The 19270-nt window shown below is 42.2% G+C and overlaps 2 protein-coding genes and 1 non-coding gene across 4 annotated transcripts in view; 2 read left to right on the top strand and 1 right to left on the bottom strand.

Annotated features, from left to right (window-relative positions):
- Positions 1-4330, top strand: part of LOC133608508 (uncharacterized) — a 69549-nt gene extending 65219 nt beyond the window's left edge. For both annotated transcript variants that reach the window (XM_061963778.2, XM_061963779.2), the window contains exons 18-22: positions 586-766; positions 845-961; positions 1035-1304; positions 1379-1524; positions 4033-4330. In XM_061963778.2, the coding sequence (XP_061819762.2) occupies positions 586-766; positions 845-961; positions 1035-1304; positions 1379-1524; positions 4033-4071 (753 nt within the window). In that variant the 3' untranslated portion in view covers positions 4072-4330. The remainder of the gene's footprint in view (positions 1-585; positions 767-844; positions 962-1034; positions 1305-1378; positions 1525-4032) is intronic.
- A 62-nt stretch (positions 4331-4392) lies between these two features.
- On the bottom strand, positions 4393-18155 carry LOC133608511 (isocitrate dehydrogenase [NAD] subunit alpha, mitochondrial-like). The gene is made up of 11 exons (XM_061963780.2): positions 17889-18155; positions 15544-15606; positions 15349-15432; positions 15168-15282; positions 12482-12669; positions 12242-12375; positions 12080-12182; positions 11952-12016; positions 11790-11874; positions 11573-11725; positions 4393-4741 (listed from the first exon to the last, which is right to left on the bottom strand). The coding sequence occupies exons 1-11, from the start codon at positions 17913-17915 to the stop codon at positions 4661-4663; spliced, it is 1098 nt and encodes a 365-aa protein (XP_061819764.1). The 5' UTR covers positions 17916-18155; the 3' UTR covers positions 4393-4660.
- A 207-nt stretch (positions 18156-18362) lies between these two features.
- trnaq-cug (transfer RNA glutamine (anticodon CUG)) lies at positions 18363-18434 on the top strand. The gene has a single exon. It is a non-coding gene; the product is annotated as a tRNA-Gln (tRNA).
- The last annotated feature ends 836 nt before the right edge of the window (positions 18435-19270 follow it).

Consider the following 19270-nt stretch of genomic DNA (forward strand, 5'->3'; position numbering starts at 1 on the left):
GTCGTGAAATTAACACATTATTATGCCTAATTTTGTTGTGATGCCCCGCTGGATGCATTAAACAATGTAACAAGGTTTTCCAAAATAAATCAACTCAAGTTATGGGAAAAAAATGCCAACATGGCACTGCCATATTTATTATTGAAGTCAAAAAGTGCATTATTTTTTTTAACATGCCTCAAAACAGCAGCTTGGAATTTGGGACATGCTCTCCCTGAGAGAGCATGAGGAGGTTGAGGTGGGGGGTTGAGGGGGGGGGGGGGGTGTATATTGTAGCGTCCTGGAAGAGTTAGTGCTGCAAGGGATTCTGGGTATTTGTGCTGTTGTGTTTATGTTGTGTTACGGTGCGGATGTTCTCCCGAAATGTGTTTGTCATTCTTGTTTGGTGTGGGTTCACAGTGTGGCCGTTATGGTTTGAATTCATATCCAACAATTGCGACAACAACTTTTCACTGTCAATATCAGCTGCTGAGTTTCACTTTTTTATGTTTTCTCCTGGTTGTGTGCCTCAAGATTTTTTCATTCATTGGCTCAAAAAAGGTTAAAAAAAAACACAGCCCTAACGCCTCGCTTTTGACAAATCAGACGGCGGACCTGGGCCTGACCGAGTCGGCGGGAGACAACGGGCTACGCTTTGAGATCTGGTTCCGAAGGAGGACCACCAAGAACCAGGCGCTGACGCTGCAGGCCGCCGCCGCCGAGGTCAAGCACGCGTGGACCGGCGACATCACCCGCATCCTGTGGACGCAGGCCACCAGGAACAAAGGTTACCTGGTCTTTCTCTTTCCATTTCAAAATAAAAGCCTTCACTAATGCTACCTCTGTGGCGACCGCACGTGTGCAGAGGTGCGTCTGAAGGAGATGGTGTCCATGGGCGTTGGCAACAAACCTTTCCTGGACATCCAGCCCAGCGCCGCCGCCATCAGCGACCGCGCCGTGCACTACATCACCAAGACCCGAGGTAAGGGACTCGAACACCACTCACCAAGTCCATCTGATGCTGAGTCTCCCCCCCCCCCCCCCCACCCCCGCAGGAGCCAGAACGCGAGCGTCCATCGCCGTGTCCGTCTTCGACCACTCCAACCCTTTCAAACGTGCAGCGGTGACCTCCGACCCCTCGTCGTCCAGCCTGCTGGGCTCACTCAACCTGCACGTCTTCAGGTACGAGGCCCCGGGCGGCGAGCAAGTCGCTGCGTCGTCCTCCTTCGGCAGCAGCACGTCGTCGTCGGCGACGGGCGACGCCTCTTTCGTGGCGCCGTGTGTGGAAGAAGACGAGCAGGAGACCGCCAGTCAGCCCTCCATGAGTACGCACCGCCGCGGTCTTCCCCACCATCTTGACCACAGGCCGTCCTGAACCACCCATTCCTCTGTCTCACAGCCACGGAAAGTTCCGGCTCTTCCTCTCGCTGTCTCTCAGGATCCACCGGCTCGGACTCCGGCTGTGTCTCCTCCAACCTCCACGAGGCGCTGCACGAGGAGCCCAGCGCCGCCTCTTCTTGCTCCTCCCACAAACGCGTCGCACCTGTGAGTCAGTGTGCACGCACACCTGTTCCTATTCAATTGTCATGTCCTGAAAGCAGCGCTTCTCAGATAGTGGAGCGCCCCCTAGGGTCCTGAGAGTCAGTATTAGCGCCAAGCCTTCAGCTAGGTGGCAGCACTGCTCCATTTCAGCAACAGGCTCAACCAGGAAATATGATCAAGTATGTTGGTCGCCCCCTATTGGTTGTGCTACAACATGCTAGCATACATGAAACACAAATTTTTTTTTTATTTATATATAATGAATATGATAAATATTTAATATGTATATATAATGTACGTGTATATATACTATGTACATGTATGTGTATATATACATGTGCATGTGTATATACACAAGTACATACATGTGTGTCTATTTACACATGTATGTACTTGTGTATATATACGCACACATGTATATACTTGTGTATATTTACACATACGTGTGCGTATATATACACATGTATATATGTGTTTTTATATACACAAGTATATACATGTGTGTCTATACACACATGTATATACTTGTGTATATTTACACATACGTGTGCGTATATATACACATGTATATATGTGTTTTTATATACACAAGTATATACATGTGTGTCTATACACACATGTATATACTTGTGTATATTTACACATACGTGTGTATATACACACGTATGTGTAAATATACACAAGTATATATATATATGTGTTTATATACACACACGTATGTGTATATATACACATACTTATATACGTGTGTATATATATACACACACACACATGTGTATATATACACACACGTATATACGTGTGTGTATATATACACACACGAATGTGTATATACACAGGTATATACGTGTGTGTATACACACATACATGTATGTATACCTGTGTGTATATATACACATGTATATAACTGTGTGTGTGTGTGTAAATACACATGTATATACCTGTGTGTGTGTATATATATATACACATGTATATACCGGTGTGTGTGTGTGTATATATACACATGTATATACCTGTGTGTGTGTATATATGTACAGTATATACGTGTGTGTACATACACATATATGTACTTGTGTGTGTATATACACATGTATATACGTTTGTGTACATACACATGTGTATATATATATATATATACGGTATATACATGTGCATGTGTGTCTATTTACACATGTATGTACTTGTGTATGTATACGCACACATGTATATACTTGTGTATATTTACACATGTGTGCGTATATATACACATGTATATACGTGTGTTTATATACACAAGTATATACATGTGTCTATAAACACATGTATATACTTGTGTATATTTACACATATGTGTGTATATACACACGTATGTGTAAATATACACAAGTATATATATGTGTTTATATACACACACGTATGTGTATATATACACATACTTATATACGTGTGTATATATATACACACACACACACGTGTATATATACACATATGTATATACGTGTGTATATATACACACACGAATGTGTGTATACACATGTATATACGTGTGTATATATACACATACATGTGTGTATACCGGGCTTCACGGTGGAAGAGGGGTTAGTGCATCTGCCTCACAATACGAAGGTCCTGAGTAGTCTTGGGTTCAATCCCGGGCTCGGGATCTTTCTGTGTGGAGTTTGCATGTTCTCCCCGTGACTGCGTGGGTTCCCTCCGGGTACTCCGGCTTCCTCCCACTTCCAAAGACATGCACCTGAGGATAAGTTGATTGGCAACACTAAATTGGCCCTAGTGTGTGGATGTGAGTGTGAATGTTGTCTGTCTATCTGTGTTGGCCCTGCGATGAGGTGGCGACTTGTCCAGGGTGTACCCCGCCTTCCGCCCGATTGTAGCTGAGATAGGCTCCAGCGCCCCCCGCGACCCCAAAGGGAATAAGCGGTAAAAAATGGATGGATGGGTGTGTGTATACCTGTGTGTGTATATACCGGTGTGCGTGTGTATACACACATGTATTTAACTGTGTGTGTGTGTGTAAATACACATGTATATGCGTGTGTGTATATACACATGTATATACCTGTGTGTGTGTATATATATACACATGTATATACCTGTGTGTGTGTGTATATATGTACAGTATATACGTGTGTGTACATACACATGTATGTACTTGTATGTGTATGTACACATATATATATACGTTTGTGTACATACACATGTATATATATATATATATATATATGTGTCTATATACACATGTACACACGTGTGTGTATATACAAATGTATGTACGTCTATATATATATATACATGCATACATGTGTACATACACATGTATAAATACATGTATTTGTGTGTATATATACGCATGTGTGTGTGTATATATACATGTATTTATGTGTGTGTGTATATATACATGTATTTATGTGTGTATATAAACACGCGTGACTATATAAATATAAAAACATAAAAAATGTCCCCAAGGTGGGGCATGACAAAATAATTGAGACGCACTGACTGACTTTTCCTCAGGGGTCAGCGCCCGTCATCGGACCAGCAACCATGGTGTGACCTGCTCACCAACTCTCCTTGACAAGAGGCGCCCCAATCACTTCCTGTAACCACCTCTCGTTGCCGTGGCGACCACCAATCAGCGTGCCAGCTCCCTCTGGTGGGGGAACTTTGACAGGTCCGTTTCTCTCTCCCACAATTAAAGCTGGTCCCTGAACGCACCACTTCTGTGTTTGGGCGGCGTCGCGTGTGTTGTACATAATGCTGCCACTTTTCTTACTTGAAATTTCAACAAAAAAAAAAGTTTGTTAGAAACTAACAGACCTTGTTTGTCTTTTCTGACACACACACACACAGTAAACAAGCGATGATGTAACAACCTGGAGACAAAAAGACCTTTTTAATGAAGCAAAGCTGTGATGAAGAAGAATCAATAAATAAGTTCATTAGCGACTGATAGAAAAATGTTAAGCTCCTCCTACTTAGCATCATCATCCTGCTTTTAGTCAGAAACATCTTGGTCATGTGATAGTTGTGCGCATGTCTGCTGTGAGCGTTCACTGGTGCCAACATCTGAGGTTAGAGAAGCCCCGCCCAACCCCTCAGAGGAGGAGGAGGCGGAGTCAGCAGGCACTTCACGGCCACCTCACTACAGGTCCTGAATGCGGTGACAAATTTCCGCCGTGAACTCTGAACATTTGGAATTTCCTCCCAAGTCCTTAGTCAGCACCTAAGAGACGGACGGACACGTGTCAAAAAGAAGAATTGTACCCATCCTCTAAAACAGGGACCCAAACTTTTTCTAGTGAGGGCCACAGACTGACAAATCAAAGGATGCAGCGGCCATTTTTGTAGTTTTCACCTTTAAAACCAGTACAAATTATAGATTTTTTTCAAACAACTTAGAAAATTTGATTTTTCTAGAAATTTAGCTTGAATGCTGAAGTGCCAAAGCTGAACTGAAATGCTAACAGTTAGCACGCTGGCCAGATAGCGTCACGCAACCAAAAATATGAGCAAAATGCGCTTAAAAACCTAAAAATAGCATGCTTACAGTTAACATTAATGAAATACCAAAATATGACACTGGGGTGTTTACCTGCTAAATTAGCAAAATAGCTGGCATGATAATGTTAGAATGCTAAAATGCTAACCGTACTAAATTATATTACGCTGAGGTGTGTACCTGAAAAATCTCTTTAAAATTCTAGCCTGCTAGCAGTTAGCACGCTGGCCAGATAGCGTCAAATAACAAAAAAATATGAGCAAAGTGAGATTTAAAAAAAGCTAATATTCTAACAGTACTATACCGTATTTTCCGCACTATAAGGCGCACCTAAAAACCACAATTTTTCTCAAAAGCTGACAGTGCGCCTTATAACCCGGTGCGCTTTATTACGATTAATTTTCATAAAGTTTCGATCTCGCAACTTCGGTAAACAGCCGCCATCTTTTTTCCCGGTAGAACAGGAAGCGCTTCTTCTTCTACGCAAGCAACCGCCAAGGAAAGCACCCGCCCCCATAGAACAGGAAGCGCTTCTTCTTCTACCCGCCCCCGGAAGAAGAAGAAAAAACGCGCGGATATCACCGTACGTTTCATTTCCTGTTTACATCTGTAAAGACCACAAAATGGCTCCTACTAAGCGATCCGGTTCATAAAAAGACGCAATCTCTCCATCCGCACACGGATTACTACCGTATTTCACAGCAACTGAACCGCACTGTGGAACGGGAGCACGTACGGTGAATATTCGCACCACAGGGAATGAGAAGTCGTCCTTCACTGTGGTTCTAGCTTGCCATGCTAATGGCCAGAAACTTCCACTCATGGTGATATTCAAAAGGAAGACCTTGCCAAAAGAGACCTTTCCAGCCGGCGTCATCATAAAAGCTAACTCGAAGGGATGGATGGATGAAGAGAAGATGAGCGAGTGGTTAAGGGAAGTTTACGCGAAGAGGCCGGGTGGCTTTTTTCACACAGCTCCGAAGGCGAACACACCTTCACTAAGACGGGCAGACAGCCTCGGACGACATACGCCAACATTTGCCAGTGGATCGTAAATGCCTGGGCAGATATTTCGGTCACAACTGTGGTCCGAGCTTTCCGGAAGGCAGGATTCACAGAACAACAGCGACACTGACTCCCGATGACTTCTACGAGACGGAACCGGCCATTTTGGATACCACGCTTGCGCAACTTTTCAATTCGGACACCGAAGACGAAGAATTCGAAGGATTTACGAATGAAGAATAACTTCAGAAGGTGAGCGCTATGTTTATTTTGTGTGTTGTGACATTAACGTTCGAGCAACATTATGTTACTATTGCTCTACACCATTTTGAATTTTACTATGTTTGTGATTGCACATTTGCGTACATTTTGGGACAGAGTTGTTAGAACGCTGGTTTTCAATATATTATTAAAGTTTGACTGAACTATCTGACTGTTTTTTTGACATTCACTTTAGCGCAGCGTTTTTTTGACATTCACTTTAGCGCAGCGTAGGCGCGGCTTATAGTCCGGGGCGGCTTATTGGTGGACAAAATTATGAAATATGTAATTCATAGAAGGTGCGGCTAATAATCCGGTGCGCCTTATAGTGCGGAAAATACGGTACTAACAATAGCATGCTTACAGTTAGCATTAGTGAAATGCAAAAATAAAGGTGAGGTGTTTACCTGCTAAATTAGCTAAAAAAAAACTAGTATGCTAAAATGCTAAATGTAACATGCATCAAGTACCAAATGATGTTACTCTGAGGTGAGTACCTAGAAAAATCTCTTTAAAATGATAGCCTGCTAACAGTTAGCACGCTGGCCAGATAGCGTCACGTGTCAAAAAATATGAGCAAAATGCACTTAAAAACTGAAAATAGCATGCTTACGTTTAACAATAATAAAATACCAAAATATGACACAGATGTTTACCTGCTAAATTAGCTAAATAGCTGGCATGTTAGTATGCTAAAATGCTAACCGTAACACGCGTAAAGTACCAAAGTATATTATGCTGAGGTGTCTGCCTGAAAAATCTCTTTAAAATGCTAGCCTGCTGGCCAGATAGCATCAAGTAACAAAAAAAATATGAGCAAAGTGAGGAAATACAAAAAGCTAACATTCTAACATTACTATGCTAACATGCTAACAATAACATGCTTACAGTTAGCATTGGTGAAATAGAAAAATACAAGTGAGGTGTTTACCTGCTAAATTAGCTAAAAAACAACAACCTAGTATGCTAAAATGCTAAATGTAACATGCATCAAGTACCAAATTATATTCCTCAGGTGTGTACCTGAAAACTTTAAAATGTTAGCCTGCCAACAACAAGCTGGCCAGATAGCGTCAATTAACAAAAAAATATGAGCAAAGTGAGCTACAAAAAGCTAACATTCTAACAGTACTATGCTAACAATAGCATGCTTACAGTTAGCATGAATGAAATACGAAAATACTGCTAAATTAGCTGGGAAAAAAAGTAAAATGCTAAATGTAACATGCATCAGGTACCAAATGATGTTACTCAGGTGTGTAGCTGAAACCTCTGTTTAAAATGCTAGCTTGCTAACAAGTTGGCCACATAGCGTCAAGTAACAAAGAATGTGAGCTAAACATAGCTACGCTTTGGTAAAATACAAAAATACAGGTGAGGTCTTTACCTGTTAAAATAGCTTTAAAAAAAATTCATCATGCTATAATGCTAAATGTAACAAGTCAAGTACCAAAATATATTTCTTTGAGGTACTGTATCTACCTAAAAAAATGTGCTGAAATTCCACCCTGCTAATAACTTAATCATGCTTCAAGTACCAAAATATGACTGAAGTGTATACCGACAAAATTAGCTAAAAAGAGCTAGCATGCTAACAGGTATCATTTGTCAAGTAACAAAATATTTGACACTGACGTGTAATACATCAAATATATATATAAAGTTAGCAACAATATGCTAGCATGCTAATATCAGAATGCTAGTGGAGCCATACTACGGGGGTGTATATTGTAGCATCCCGGAAGAGTTAGTGCTGCAAGGGGTTCTGGGTATTTGTTCTGTTGTGTTTATGTTGTGTTACGGTGTGGATGTTCTCCCGAAATGTGTTTGTCATTCTTGTTTGGTGTGGGTTCACAGTGTGGCACATATTTGTAACAGTGTTAAAGTTGTTTATACGGCCAATCTCAGTGTGACCTGTATAGCTGTTGTCCCCCCCCTATCCCTTGTGGAGGGGGAGACACACAGGTCCGGTGGCCATGGATGAAGTGCTGGCTGTCCAGAGTTGGGACCCGTGGTGGACCGCTCGCCTGTGCATCGGTTGGGACATCTCTGCGCTGCTGACCCGTCTCCGCTCGGGATGGTTTCCTGCTGGCCCCACTGTGGACTGGACTCTCACTATTATGTTAGATCCACTATGGACTGGACTCTCACTATTATGTTAGATCCACTATGGACTGGACTTTCACTATTATGTTAGATCCACTATGGACTGGACTCTCACTATTATGTTAGATCCACTGTGGACTGGACTCTCACTATTATGTTAGATCCACTATGGACTGGACTCTCACTATTATGTTAGATCCACTATGGACTGGACTTTCACTATTATGTTAGATCCACTGTGGACTGGACTCTCACTATTATGTTAGATCCACTATGGACTGGACTCTCACTATTATGTTAGATCCACTATGGACTGGACTTTCACTATTATGTTAGATCCACTATGGACTGGACTCTCACTATTATGTTAGATCCACTATGGACTGGACTTTCACTATTATGTTAGATCCACTATGGACTGGACTTTCACTATTATGTTAGATCCACTATGGACTGGACTCTCACTATTATGTTAGATCCACTATGGACTGGACTTTCACTATTATGTTAGATCCACTATGGACTGGACTCTCACTATTATGTTAGATCCACTATGGACTGGACTTTCACTATTATGTTAGATCCACTATGGACTGGACTCTCACTATTATGTTAGATCCACTATGGACTGGACTTTCACTATTATGTTAGATCCACTATGGACTGGACTCTCACTATTATGTTAGATCCACTATGGACTGGACTTTCACTATTATGTTAGATCCACTATGGACTGGACTCTCACTATTATGTTAGATCCACTATGGACTGGACTTTCACTATTATGTTAGATCCACTATGGACTGGACTTTCACTATTATGTTAGATCCACTATGGACTGGACTCTCACTATTATGTTAGATCCACTATGGACTGGACTTTCACTATTATGTTAGATCCACTATGGACTGGACTCTCACTATTATGTTAGATCCACTATGGACTGGACTCTCACTATTATGTTAGATCCACTATGGACTGGACTCTCACTATTATGTTAGATCCACTATGGACTGGACTCTCACTATTATGTTAGATCCACTATGGACTGGACTTTCACTATTATGTTAGATCCTCTATGGACTGGACTCTCACTATTATGTTAGATCCACTATGGACTGGACTCTCACTATTATGTTAGATCCACTATGGACTGGACTCGCACTATTATGTTAGATCCACTATGGACTGGACTTTCACTATTATGTTAGATCCACTATGGACTGGACTCTCACTATTATGTTAGATCCACTATGGACTGGACTCGCACTATTATGTTAGATCCACTATGGACTGGACTTTCACTATTATGTTAGATCCACTACGGACTGGACTCTCACTATTATGTTAGATCCACTACGGACTGGACTCTCACTATTATGTTAGATCCACTACGGACTGGACTCTCACTATTATGTTAGATCCACTATGGACTGGACTTTCATTATTATGTTAGATCCACTATGGACTGGACTTTCACTATTATGTTAGATCCACTATGGACTGGACTTTCACTATTATGTTAGATCCACTATGAACTGGACTCTCACTATTATGTTAGATCCACTATGGACTGGACTCTCACTATTATGTTAGATCCACTATGGACTGGACTCTCACTATTATGTTAGATCCACTATGGACTGGACTCTCACTATTACGTTAGATCCACTATGGACTGGACTCTCACTATTACGTTAGATCCACTATGGACTGGACTTTCACTATTATGTTAGATCCACTATGGACTGGCATCTCACTATTATGTTAGATCCACTATGGACTGGACTCTCACTATTATGTTAGATCCACTATGGACTGGACTTTCACTATTATGTTAGATCCACTATGGACTGGACTCTCACTGTTATGTTAGATCCACTATGGACTGGACTCTCACTATTATGTTAGATCCACTATGGACTGGACTTTCACTATTATGTTAGATCCACTACGGACTGGACTCTCACTATTATGTTAGATCCACTACGGACTGGACTCTCACTATTATGTTAGATCCACTACGGACTGGACTCTCACTATTATGTTAGATCCACTATGGACTGGACTTTCACTATTATGTTAGATCCACTATGGACTGGACTTTCACTATTATGTTAGATCCACTATGGACTGGACTTTCACTATTATGTTAGATCCACTATGGACTGGACTCTCACTATTATGTTAGATCCACTATGGACTGGACTCTCACTATTATGTTAGATCCACTATGGACTGGACTCTCACTATTATGTTAGATCCACTATGGACTGGACTCTCACTATTACGTTAGATCCACTATGGACTGGACTTTCACTATTATGTTAGATCCACTATGGACTGGCATCTCACTATTATGTTAGATCCACTATGGACTGGACTCTCACTATTATGTTAGATCCACTATGGACTGGACTCTCACTATTATGTTAGATCCACTATGGACTGGACTCTCACTATTATGTTAGATCCACTATGGACTGGACTTTCACTATTATGTTAGATCCACTATGGACTGGACTCTCACTATTATGTTAGATCCACTATGGACTGGACTCTCACTATTATGTTAGATCCACTATGGACTGGACTCTCACTATTATGTTAGATCCACTACGGACTGGACTCTCACTATTATGTTAGATCCACTATGGACTGGACTTTCACAATATTATGTCAGACCCACTCGACGACTAGAGGGGGGAGGGAGGGGGGTCACCCACATCTGCGGTCCTCTCCAAGGTTTCTCATAGTCATTCACATCGACATCCCACTGGGTTGTGAGTTTTTCCTTGCCCTTATGTGGGCTCTGAACCGAGGATGTCGTTGTGGCTTGTGCAGCCCTTTGAGACACTTGTGATTTAGGGCTATATAAATAAACATTGATTGATGATTGACCAAGTATGCGATGCATTCACGTAAGTGTGTGTAAAAGCAGCATATATTATGTGACTGGGCCGGCACGCTGTTTGTATGGAGGAAAAGCGGGCGTGACGACAGGTTGTAGAGGACGCTAAAGGCAGTGCCTTTAAGACACGCCCCCAAAAAATCGGGAGAAATTGGGGAGAATGGTTGCCCCGGGAGATTTTCGGGACGGGCACTGAAATTGGGCAGTCTCCCGGGAAAATCTGGAGGGTCGTCAAGTATGAGTGGAGCGTCTTCATGCAGACAAGCGCTGACCTTCTTGTCTCTGATGGTGTCGAAGCAAGCCGTCTGGATCTTGTTGCCGTGGTCGTGCAGGCCCATGTGACGTAGCATCATGACGGCGCTGAGCAGCAAGGCGGTGGGGTTGGCGAGGTCCAGGCCGGCGATGTCGGGGGCGGTGCCGTGGACCTGCGGGAACGTTGACGTTTAAAGAAAAGCAAAACAAAAAAAAAGTCTGACCCGAATGACTCACAGATTCAAAAATGGCCACTCCGTTGGCGCCGATGTTGCCGCTGGGCGTGACGCCGAGTCCGCCGATGAGGCCGGCGCACAGGTCGCTGAAACACAAAAGGGCGGAAGGTCACGCGCCACGCCGCTCTCGGAGGTGAACGTCATCGCCGAGACGCACGCCGACCTGAGAATGTCTCCGTACAAGTTGGGCATCACCAGGACGTCAAACTGCGAGGGGTCCTGCACCATCTGAAAAGGCGGCGGCGACACGTCAAGGCAGGCAAACTCGGGACTCGAACCCGCGGAACTCACGTTGAGGCACACGGTGTCCAGGTACATCTCCGTGAACTTGACGTCTTTGAAGTTCTCCGCCACCTCACGACATTTCCTCAGGAAGAGCCCGTCCGACATCCGCCTGCTCCCCAAACAGGAAGTTAGGAAGGAAGTGCCTCGCCAAAACAGGAAGTGGCTCACATGATGTTGGCCTTGTGGACGGCGGTGACGCTGTTGCGTTTGTTGTTCCTGGCGTACTCGAAGGCGTACTCGGCGATGCGTCTGCTGGCGTCTTCCGTGATCAGTTTGATGCTCTGGACCACGCCGTCCACAATCTGCGACCACACGGGAGAACTTCCCTCAGCTCGCACGCCGTGGTTACCCCCCCGCCGCATGTTCAATCATCCAACCATCAATCAATCAACGCTCGACGCCACAGACCACGTGTTCGATGCCGCTGTACTCGCCCTCCGTGTTCTCGCGGATGGTGACCAGGTCCACGTCGGTGTACGGCGTCTTGTAGCCCTCGATGGAGACGCACGGCCGGACGTTGGCGTAGAGGTCGAAGGTCTTCCTGAGCAGGAGGTTCATGGAGGGGTGGCCCGCGGCGATGGGCGTCTTCAAAGGTCCTGCGCGAGACCAGGTGTCACTCTTTGTTAGGGTTGCATGGTATACTGGTATTAAGTGAAGTGAATTATATTTATATAGCGCTTTTTCTCTAGTGACTCAAAGCGCTTTACATAGTGAAACCCAATATCTAAGTTACATTTAAAGCAGTGTGGGTGGCACTGGGAGCAGGTGGGTAAAGTGTCTTGCCTAAAGACACAACGGCAGTGACTAGGATGGCGGAAGTGGGGATCGAACCTGGAACCCTCAAGTTGCTGGCGTGGCCACTCTACTAACCGAGCTATACCGCCCCTATATTAGTATAGTACCGCGATACTAATGAATCATATTCGGTACTATACCGCCTCTGAAAAGTACCGCTCCCACACCACCCCCGTCGTCAAGTCGTGTCATTGCTGGTTTACGAGCAGACGAGCATGTTCGGCAGCGCACAATCACAGAGTACTTACAAGCAGACACAGTGTGTAGACAGAAAAGGGAGAACGGACGCATTTTGGCTTTAAAAACTACCGTATTTTCCGCACTATTAGCCGCACCTAAAAACCACAAATTTACTCAAAAGCTGACAGTGCGGCTTATAACCCGGTGCGCTTTATATATGGATTAATATTAAGATTCATTTTCATAAAGTTTCGGTCTCGCAACTACGGTAAACAGCCGCCATCTTTTTTCCCCGTAGAAGAGGAAGTGCTTCTTCTTCTACGCAAGCAACCGCCAAGGTAAGCACCCGCCCCCATAGAACAGGAAGCGTAGAAGAAGAAGAAGCGCGCGGATATTACGTTTCATTTCCTTTGTGTGTTTACATCTGTAAAGACCACAAAATGGCTCCTACTAAGCGACAGGTTTCCGGTTCATGAAAAGACGCAATCTCTCCATCCGCACACGGACTACTATTTCACAGCAACTGCCTAAAGACTTTCAAGAAAAGCTGGCTACTTTCCGTGCATATTGTAAAAACAAGATAGCTGAAAAAAAGATCCGGCCAGAGAACATTATCAACATGGACGAGGTTCCACTGACTTTTGATATTCCTGTGAACCGCACTGTGGATACAACGGGAGCACGTACGGTGAATATTCGCACCACAGGGAATGAGAAGTCATCCTTCACTGTGGTTCTAGCTTGCCATGCTAATGGCCAGAAACTTCCACTCATGGTGATATTCAAAAGGAAGACCTTGCCAAAAGAGACCTTTCCAGCCGGCGTCATCATAAAAGCTAACTCGAAGGGATGGATGGATGAAGAAAAGATGAGCGAGTGGTTAAGGTAAGTTTACGCAAAGAGGCCGGGTGGCTTTTTTCACGCAGCTCCGTCCATGTTGATATACGACTCCATGCGCGCCCACATCACGCTGGTTTTTAATATATTATTAAAGTTTGACTGACCTATCTGACTGTTTTTTTTACATTCCCTTTAGCGCAGTTAGATGCGGCTTACAACACGGGGCGGCTTATAGGTGGACAAAGTTTTGAAATATGCCGTTCATTGAAGGCGCGGCTTATAACCCAGGGCGGCTTATGGTGCGGAAAATACGGTAACAATAAAGGTGAAGTTATAACACTGAAACGCCCTCAGGAAGAGGTGCTTTAAGACATGGCAGCTAAAGTCCAGCCGCAGTCTGCAGTGTTGTAGCTACTTCTAAATCACTAATCCTCGTCTCCATGGCGACAAAGAAAGTATGTTTCTTACAAGTATCATTATCACTGCAGGACGAGGAATAGTTAAACATGTACACCGTAGCTCACCGGCGTCACAATGTAAACAAACGCCATTGGTGGATCTACACCTGACATCCACTGTAATGATACCAAGTACAGGAGAGTATCTAGTCAATAGTAATATGATTACATCAATATTTTTTGGCATCGCAACATCTTTCGTTTAAAAAAAAAATCATATTCTGTTTATAAACTCAGGAAATATGTCCCTGGACACATGAGGACTTTGAATATGACCAATGTATGATCCTGTAACTACTTGGTATCGGATCGATACCCACATATGTGGTATCATCCAAAACTAATGTAAAGTATCCAAACAACAGAAGAAAGAGTGATTATTACATTTGAACAGAAGTGTAGATAGAACATGTTAAAAGAGAAAGTCAGCAGATATTAACAGTAAATGAACAAGTAGATTAATAATTCATTTTCTACCGCTTGTCCTTAATAATCTTGACAAAATAATAGGTAGATAAATGACAATATGTTACTGCATATGTCAGCAGCTAAATTAGGAGCCTTTGTTTGTTTACTTACTACTAAAAGACAAGTTGTCTTGTATGTTCACTATTTTATTTAAGGCCTAAATTGCAATAAGAAACATATGTTTAATGTACCCTAAGATTTTTTAGTTAATATAAAGCCAATAATGCAATTTTTTGTGATCCCCTTTATTTAGAAAAATGCCGAAAAGTATCGAAATAATTTGGGTAACGGTACCAAAATATTGGTATTGGGACAGCATTGTCGTTTTTAAGGACGGGGAAAGGACAAATCACCTTTCAGGCCGATCTTGCTGCTGTTCATGGAATCTTTGGCGTCGGGCGGGATCATCCACTTGCCGCCGGGACCTTTGATGGCCGTCACGTTCCTCTCCTCCCAGCGGATTGGAGCCTAGGGGACAGGGGTCAAAAGGTTAACCGCGACTTTGACCTCCTCCCCGACCGTTAACCGTCTTACTTTGGCCGTCTCAAAGATCTTCATGACGGCGCTGGAGATCTCCGGTCCGATGCCGTCGCCGGGAATCAGCGTGACCGTCTGCATCTTAAAAACCACACAACTTTGAATCTTTTCCGATATTGCGTCAGGTGGCTGAGCTAAGCTAGGCTAAGCTGAGCTAAATTAAGCTGAGGTGTGCCCAGAAAAAGTACTCACTCCTCTGGAAGAGAAAGACGACAAGGCGGGCCGCTTGGTGGCGCCGACGACCACCTGGGACAACTGTGGAACAACAAGAAGGTTAAAACAACTACCAGTTGACATGTTAGTTAGCTACATGCTAACTCGTTCATTAGCTGTATGCTAAATAGTTAGTTAGTTACATGCTATATAGTTAGTTAACTACATACTAACTGGTTAGTTAGCTACATGCTAAATAGGTAGTTATGTACATGCTAACTCGTTCATTATCTACATGCTAAATAGTTAGTTAGTTAGTTACATACTAAATAGTTAGTTAACTACATACTAACTGGTTAGTTAGCTACATGCTAAATAGTTAGTAAGGTACATGCTAACTCGTTCATTATCTACTTGCTAAATAGTTAGTTAGTTACATACTAAATAGTTAGTTAACTACATACTAACTAGTTAGTTAGCTACATGCTAAATAGTTAGTTATAGTTAGTTACATACTAAATAGTTAGTTAACTACATACTAAGTAGTTAGTTAGCTACATGCTAAATAGTTCGTTAGGTACATATTAACTTGTTCATTAGCTACATGCTAAATAGTTAGTTAGTTACATGCTAAATAGTTAACTACATACTAACTGGTTAGTTAGCTACATGCTAAATAGTTAGTTAGCTACACGATAATTTGTTCATTAGCCACATGATAAATTGTTAGTTAACTACATACTAACTGGCTAGTTAGCTACATGCTAAATAGTTAGCTACATACTAACGCTAACTCGTTATTTTACTATATGCTAAATAGTTAAGTTAATTACAAGCTAAATAATTTGTTAACTACATACTAACTGGTTAGTTAGCTACATGCTAACTCGTTCATTAGCTACATGCTAAATAGTTAGTTACATGCTAAATTGTTAGTTAACTACATACTAACTGGTTAGTTAGATACATGTTAAATTGTTAGCTACGTACTAACTAGTTAGTTAGCTACACGTTAACTCGTTCTTTAGCTATATGCTAAATAGTTCATTACACACTAAATAGTTAACTACATACTAACTGGTTAGTTAGCTACATGTTAAATAGTTAGTTAGCTCCATGCTAACTTGTTCGTTAGCTACATGCTAACTAGTTCGTTGGCTACATGCTAACTAGTTAGTTATCTACATGCTAACTAGTTAGTTAGCTACATGCTAATTACTTAGTCAGCTACATGCCAACTTGTTCGTTAGCTACATGCTAAATAGTTAGATAGCTACCTGCTAACTCGTTCTTTATCTACACGCTAACTAGCAAGTTAGCTACATGCTAAGTCGTCCGTTATCTGCATGCTATGTAGTTATCTACACGCTTACTTGTTCGTTATCTACATGCTACCTAGTTAGTTAGCTACATGCTAAACAGTTAGTTAGCTGCACACTAGCTTGTTCGTTAGCTATATGCTAAGTAGTTAGTTAGCTACATGCTAACTTGTTCGTTATCTACACGCTAACTAGTTAGTTAGCTATGTGCTAACTAGTAAGTTAGCCACATGCTATGTAGTTACCTATACGCTTACTTGTTCGTTATCTACACGCTAACTAGTTAGTTATCTACATGCTAACTAGTTAGTTAGCTGCATGCTAACTAGTTAGTTAGCTGCATGCTAACTAGTTAGTTAGCTACATGCTAACTAGTTAGTTAGCTACATACTAACTGCTATTAACTAAGAGCACACAACAATAACACATTAATGCCTATTTCAATGTTTACGTCGTTAGAAAATACATCGATTACCATAATGTTGACACAAAAGCGCAATCAAAAATGTCCAATGTTTCAGTTCGATTTGAAAAATAAATATCATGTTTGTTTAATTTATTTACATGCATACGACACGCCGAATTGTGTATTGTGTTAGGAGTTCATTTTTAAACTTAACAACAAGGTCAAATCAAAATGGTGTGATCGAGTTACGAACCAAAATCTTTAATTCGGAAGAGTTTGTCAACGGACTCTAGTGTTCCGTCCACGAAGCGATGACTGCAGCCGCTAAACTTGCATCTTGTAAGGGATGTATAAGCAACGATGTCGTCCTGCGGAGATTAGCAGGCTAAAGTGGATTTACAGGCCAGAAGAGACAATGTCCGTGACAGAGGACAAGTGAGCTAATTGAAGAAGCTTGAAGGACACACCACACATTCTAAGCATACACCGGAAGCTAACCGGCTAACGTGCTATATTCATATACAAATTACTTTAAAAAAAAAGAGTAACAAAACAACGGCTGGGCTCAGTCAAAATTGGTCTCCCCCGGCAGATTCAGTTTTAGCCATTAACACTCTTGGTCACCAACGGTGAATGTTTTCTGATATATTTTTGCTTACCATTGACCTCCACGCGCTACCGGCCATTCTGGAGAAGAGCCGAGTCAAAGATTGTGGCAAAGAAAGATGACGAAGATGCCGCACCCGCTTGAAAAAAACCCCCACGACTTCTGGCACCAGCCGAACTGGTTTTGGAACGAGTCGGGAACCAGAGCACCGAGTATGGAGCAGTAGGATAAACTCGGCACCGAGAGGGCAGAGTCTGGACCAGAAGGACGTGGTCTGTCTCACAGGACCATGGTCAACTAGCGGAGCATCTTCACTTCCAGTTGTCTTGGGATAAGACCCACAGCGCCATCTGCTGTCTCGGCGGACACCTGAAGGTTTTCGGGGTTTTTTTTTCCTGTAATGCACGTCAGTTCTACATTAATAATAAATGTAATTCGATGTAATCTAAAAAAAGACAATAATATATGACCATATGTACTACTATTTTTTAGTTATAATGGAAACAAATTGCGGTCCTCTTAACGTGGTTCTATGGTGTAATGGTTAGCACTCTGGACTCTGAATCCAGCGATCCGAGTTCAAATCTCGGTAGAACCTATCTTTTGCTTTTTCTCGTAACGAGTTCAAATCTCGGTAGAACCTAACTTTTACCTTTCCTCGTAACTTTGTTTGGTGCCTCATTAAATTCAGCAGCAACTTGGCCTCATTTACAATATCAACATGTCTGCTCAATACGTTATTTCGTAAAATAAACATGTTATTATTGTTACTGACAGTTCCGCTTTCCGCCACCAAGTGTCGCTGCCTCGCAGTCTGAAAACGTCAAAATAAATCTCATTATTGGTAATACCAACGCAAAAATACATAGCAGAAAAATAAAATGACCGTAGAAAAATATATTATTTTGTATTTTCAGACTTTGTGTATGAATACAAATATATAGTGGTGATGTTGACCACCTGGGGGCAGCTTTGGCTCCGCCCCTTTCAAAACATCCAAACAAGATGTATCGCTGGCCTCGATCAAATATTGGAAATAGTCCTAATTAAATGTTAAAAGCAACAACAAAAAATAGCTTTTTTGACGAGTTTGCAAGGGTATGTAATGTAAAAAGAATGTTGAGATGTTTCAATGTGACTCCATAAATAAGTAGCATCAACACATTTGGAAAAGATCACATCCATGAAGAGTATTTATCACATTTACTGCTCTTTAATGAGCAATATCAGTATTTTTTAAATGGGTCTTGTTTCACTTCCAAGCACATGTGGCCCTGTTTCTTCCAAAGTGAAGAACTTTGAAGAAGTAAAGTTTGAATGTCATTAAAATGGTCAGCTCCATCTTTTGACACTTCTTCCACACGTTGGCCATAAAGTCATCCAGCATGTCTGCTTTGTCCATCTGAATATTAGCTGGCAATGAGAGCTCACTTA

This window comes from Nerophis lumbriciformis, linkage group LG06, assembly GCF_033978685.3.
Source record: "Nerophis lumbriciformis linkage group LG06, RoL_Nlum_v2.1, whole genome shotgun sequence".
In the NCBI taxonomy this organism is placed as follows: Eukaryota; Metazoa; Chordata; class Actinopteri; order Syngnathiformes; family Syngnathidae; genus Nerophis; species Nerophis lumbriciformis.

Coding starts and splice junctions, on each gene's coding strand:
- LOC133608511 (XM_061963780.2), bottom strand. CDS start 17,915: ATGGCCGGTAGCGCGTGGAGGTCAATG. Junction 15,607..17,888: donor GTAGCGCGTGGAGGTCAATG/GTAAGCAAAAAT, acceptor GTTGTTCCACAG/TTGTCCCAGGTGGTCGTCGG. Junction 15,433..15,543: donor CGTCTTTCTCTTCCAGAGGA/GTGAGTACTTTT, acceptor GTGGTTTTTAAG/ATGCAGACGGTCACGCTGAT.